The sequence below is a fragment of the Quercus suber genome, unplaced genomic scaffold (assembly GCF_002906115.3).
Source record: "Quercus suber isolate HL8 unplaced genomic scaffold, Cork oak 2.0 scaffold_66, whole genome shotgun sequence".
Classification (NCBI taxonomy): Eukaryota; Viridiplantae; Streptophyta; class Magnoliopsida; order Fagales; family Fagaceae; genus Quercus; species Quercus suber.
The window spans coordinates 1,031,974-1,037,006 of NW_027069531.1; the positions used below are offsets into that span (position 1 = coordinate 1,031,974).

At 37.7% G+C, this 5,033-nt stretch overlaps 1 protein-coding gene across 1 annotated transcript; it reads left to right on the plus strand.

Moving 5' to 3' along the window:
• Nucleotides 1-1,277: 1,277 nt before the first annotated feature.
• LOC112027256 (probable N-acetyltransferase HLS1) lies at nucleotides 1,278-4,083 on the plus strand. Its single transcript, XM_065772902.1, has 3 exons — nucleotides 1,278-2,115; nucleotides 2,332-2,537; nucleotides 2,808-4,083. The coding sequence occupies exons 1-3, from the start codon at nucleotides 1,939-1,941 to the stop codon at nucleotides 3,685-3,687; spliced, it is 1,263 nt and encodes a 420-aa protein (XP_065628974.1). The 5' UTR covers nucleotides 1,278-1,938; the 3' UTR covers nucleotides 3,688-4,083.
• Nucleotides 4,084-5,033: the final 950 nt, after the last annotated feature.

The window sequence follows — 5,033 nt, forward strand, 5'->3', positions numbered from 1 at the left end:
TATTTTATCCAAATAGATAATGCAAAATATAATTAATAAGCCTAAAATTCAACCAATGAAACAATAAACCAAATCTTTAGCCGGTTAACCTCCGATGTGATTTTGATAACTATGGGATAGAGTGCTAGTATTTGGAATGCAAAAATGTGTATATTTTATATTCTCAAAATCTACTTTCTCCATTTTATCATCTTATTTTACAATTCACCTAATATTACAGTTGCTATTTTTTACATAAAATTTATTAAAATAATATAAACTATACTAACAAATACTATAAAAAATTTGGCTTCGCTCTCTTTTCTTTTATCTTTCTTTTCTCATTAAAATAATATATATTTTTTACATCCTTGTGAGCAGTTGGGAAGAAAAAAAAAAAAAAAAAACAAAAAGAGACCCACCCCCAAATATTGCTGGATTTTAGCTTGTTGGTTGCTAAAATAATAACGGTAGGGTTATTACACCCCTATTCTATTGCTCTTATACTTGAAAAAATGATGTGAATAGACAATTTTTTGTGGTCTTGTTCTACTTGCGTAATTTTCGTAAGTCGTGCTAAAATTGTGTAATTTGTTGTGATGTTGTACACTTGTACGTTTACTGCGTTATACTTGTACCAAAGTGAGAAGACGGTTTTCGCTGTACAGAAGTTGTCAGCAATGAAAATCAACGGCCAAAAATCCAGGGAGTTTGCTCCCGGAACCGACGGTTTCGGTTTCGCCACGTTGCTATTTCAATTTTCCATTGAGGCAAAAAATAGAATTGGTAATCCAAAAATAGAGAAATTTTACTCTTTTTTTTTTTTTTTTTTACTTTACCCTCAGTAATTTTCGTGCATGGTGAGTCATGAAAAGATTTACATGTAATCTCATAGACTCAAGCACATGACATACTTATGCAAAAAGTGAAAACCACATGATTCTCGTCTCGTGGGGTAGAAAAGGCAAATGGATGGGAAAAAAAAAAAAAAAGGATGCCACATGGCACTATGCATGTTTATGATGATCATAATAATGGATCATCATGTGTGGGGATGATGAGCAGGGTATGTAATAGAGGTAATGATTATAAATGGGGTCATGATGGCAACGCCTTCATCCGTAGAACTGAAATGATTAAAACCAAAGAGCCTAACACCCACCACAAGTCTGCGCAGCCATAGCCGCCATTTCCTCTTCTTTCTTTTTTTTTTTTACTTTTTCTTTTTCTTATGATGATTATTTCATATATGTATTATATTATTTATTTTCTGTCAATTTGTTATTATTGTTAATATTTACTTTACTAGAGTCCGAGAGAGAGAGAGAGAAAACGGAAAGTTAGACAGATATAGGGAAAAGATAGAGACACAAAAAAAGCACTGAAATAAATAAAGGGAGAAAAAAGTGAGGAAAAAGTAAATGGAGGAGGATTCTGGAGAGGGAGAGCGAGAGAGAGAGAGTGTTAAAGAGAAACCCAAAAATCTGGTATTTAAAGGCACCCATTGCAGAACAATTGTAGCTCTGCAATGATGAGCTACTTACTACCTAGGCTCTAACGGCCCCATACTATTCTTTTTTTAAGTGTTTGGGTATAAGAGTTACTGAAAATTTTTTATGAGCCGTGGCCTCGTTTATTTTTGTCTTTGCTTGCTTATCAGACACGTTAATTCAAGGTATTATAGCTAGTTAGCCTTGAAAAAGCTGCGATTTTTAACCACCCCCCCCCCCAATCTATCCCATAACTTCCTTTACCCCATCCTACTTTCGCCTATATAAACTTACCCTTCTCTTCATGCTTTGCTTACTCATATACCTCAATCACCCTAAAACAAAGGTTTCGATATAGTCTTTCCTCTCTTTAAATTTCTGCTTTCTTTTTTCTTGTGGGGTTTGCTTTGCTTGGTTAGTTGTGTCACTTCTACTGTTCCATAAATACAAAGAGAGAGAGAGAGAGATTATGGAAGCAGAGGGTGTGATAGTTGTGAGAGAGTTGGACCTGAAGAAAGACCTTTTAGAAGTTGAAGATTTAGAAAGGAGATGTGAAGTGGGAAACAGTGGCAAGATCTCACTCTTCACCGACCTCCATGGTGACCCTATTTCCCGGGTCCGCCACTCTCCTGCTTTCCTCATGCTGGTAAATACACATTTACTCCTCTTTATGTCCCAAAACTGTCTTTGTCCTTTTCTCCTAAAATAAAAAAAGAAAGACTTTTCAGAACATAAATATATAAAAACATACATAACCGTAAGAGTCTGTTGCTTTTCGGGTTTTCCTTAACCCGAAAACAAAACAAAGAAAGAACATAAAAAATCACTTTATATTGAGTATTTATCTTTGTATTTGAAACAGGTAGCTGAGACGGCCAAAGAGAAAGAGATAGTCGGGTTAATAAGAGGTTGCATCAAAACCGTTACATGCGGCAAAAAGCTCTCCAGAAATGGAAAAACCAACACCACCATCATCAACAACAGCAACAACAACGAACTTATCAAACCCGTCCCTGTTTACACCAAACTTGCCTACATCTTAGGCCTTCGAGTCTCTCCCTCTCACCGGTAAAAATTTCACCTTTTAAAAAAAAAAAAAAAAAACTATTTAGATTTTTACAAAAAAAATGAGTCCATGGAAATTGACCCAATAGTTCTACCATCATAAAGTCATAACTACCTTTATTGGAAAAAAAAAACATGCACCCCCCAATTATTGGGTGTTAAAATATATATATTTCGTTATGGGAATATAATAATGGGGATTCATTAAATAATTTCAACTGATTTGTTTTTATGTTTTGTTTGTGTTTGTGTTTGTGTTTGTTCGCGGTTTAGGAGAATGGGAATAGGGTTAAAGCTGGTGCGTCAAATGGAGAAGTGGTTTGGAGAAAATGGCGCTGAATATTCGTACATGGCTACCGAGAATGACAACCTAGCTTCGGTGAAGTTGTTCACCGACAAATGCGGCTACTCCAAGTTCCGTACACCTTCGATCCTCGTCAACCCCGTGTTCGCTCACCGGCTCCGCCTCTCTAGCAAAGTCACCGTTATCATACTCAGTCCCTCCGACGCCGAGTCACTCTACCGGAAGCGATTCTCCACCACCGAGTTTTTCCCGCGCGACATTGACTCGGTGCTCAACAACAGGCTGAGTCTCGGTACGTTTCTGGCCGTGCCACGTGGGAGTTACAGCGCGGACACGTGGGCCGGGTCGGATCGGTTTCTGTCCGACCCGCCTGAGTCGTGGGCGGTGGTCAGTGTGTGGAACTGTAAGGAGGTGTTTACGCTGGAAGTACGAGGCGCGTCGCTGGCGGCGCGTGCTTTTGCCAAAACGACACGGATCGTGGACAGGGCCTTGCCGTTTTTGAAGGTACCGTCGGTGCCGGAGCTGTTTAGTCCGTTTGGGGGACATTTTTTGTATGGGCTTGGAGGTGAAGGCCGAAGCGCAGGGAAAATGGTGAAAGAGCTGTGTGCACACGCGCACAACCTGGCTAAAGAACTTGGGTGTGGTGTGGTGGCCACGGAGGTATCGAATCGTGAACCGTTAAAATCAGGAATACCTCACTGGAAATGGCTATCGTGTGATGAGGACTTATGGTGTATCAAAAGGCTTGGGGAGGACTATAGTGACGGCTCTGTCGGTGACTGGACCAAATCTCCACCTGGATTGTCCATTTTTGTCGACCCAGAGAGGTCTAAATCTAATCCTAGTTAAAACAAAACCAATAGCACAGAAAATAGTGAGCTAGGAAAAATAAAAATAAAACAAAAACAGTACCAATTTTTTTTTTTTTTTTTTTTTTTTTTGTAGGTTAAGGATTAGGGAGATGGAAAAAGAGAGGATGAAGAAGATATGGGTTTTGTTGTAAAAAAGGGAATATTCAGGGAACTTTTTTTTTTTTTTTCTTTTTTGGGTTCATGCCTAGCCTTCATGGCAAGAGCTTTTCTTCTTCTCTTTTTTCTTTTTTTTGGTTGTAAATGGATGTGGCTTTTTAGATCCTCTTCGATCAAAACGCGGCCTTAATTTCATGTGGGGTTGCGTTGGTATATCTTTTGAGCCTTTACTTTTAGTTATTCTAAAAATCTAAAAGAAGGGTTCTCTAGACTCTAATGGGGATGAGAAATCATGTGTCTTTCTTTGGGAATATCCTGTGCATGTAGAAAATCTTTTCAACGAAACTTTTTGCCTGGACGTGTTTTATTTGTCCTCATATGCTGATATGCTACGGCCTACGGGGGACCTTACCTTATCCTATTTGATTAATCGGGTCCTTAATATCTTTCTAATTAAGGGTAAGTTGGTAGTGGATGAGAGAATCACAATTTTTTATTTTGACTCTAGGGGACTGGGCAAATTTGTCCCTTAATTAGACATTTGTATTTACACAATGGCAACGAAAATAATATATATAATAATGGGATACTTTTGTGAATGAACCTCGGTGGTGTTGGGGGATTCTTTCTTTGGAGGCTACTTTTTACATGATTGAAATTTTTGATGGGAGACTTCTTGTTTATTGCCGTGTGCTGGGCTTTGCATTTTCAAGTGGAGTGAGTGGGTTTTTTTTTTTTTTTTTCCTCGTCTTTTCCGCAATAAGCACCTCTCGTTTTCTTTCCCTTTCCCCTCGTATTAGGTGGTCTTGATTTGTACCATACAAGAGGTCCTACGATTGTGACTTCCTACTTGTGTCGTTTTAGCTTGTGTCGTTTTAGGTATTTACTGCAAGTGTAATGCATATATAATGCTCTAATTCTAAGACCATAGCTTTTTATGTCATGACTCTAATGTTATCGAGTGCATACTCAGTTATTCACTCTATGTTACTTTAGAGAGTTGTGTTACAAAAAGTTGTAGTCTTAGAATTACTCTATACTACGAATGTATTAGCGTTAAGGTTTTACATGAATAAAATAATAGAAGTGAATATCTTTTTTTAGGTGAAAGACTTTATTTGAGAATAAGAATCCAATGCATCCCATTGGAGTGTTCTACTAACTACAATATTGTTTTCTATTACTTTATAAAATAAAGTATGGTTTTTTATTACTTTATAATAAATA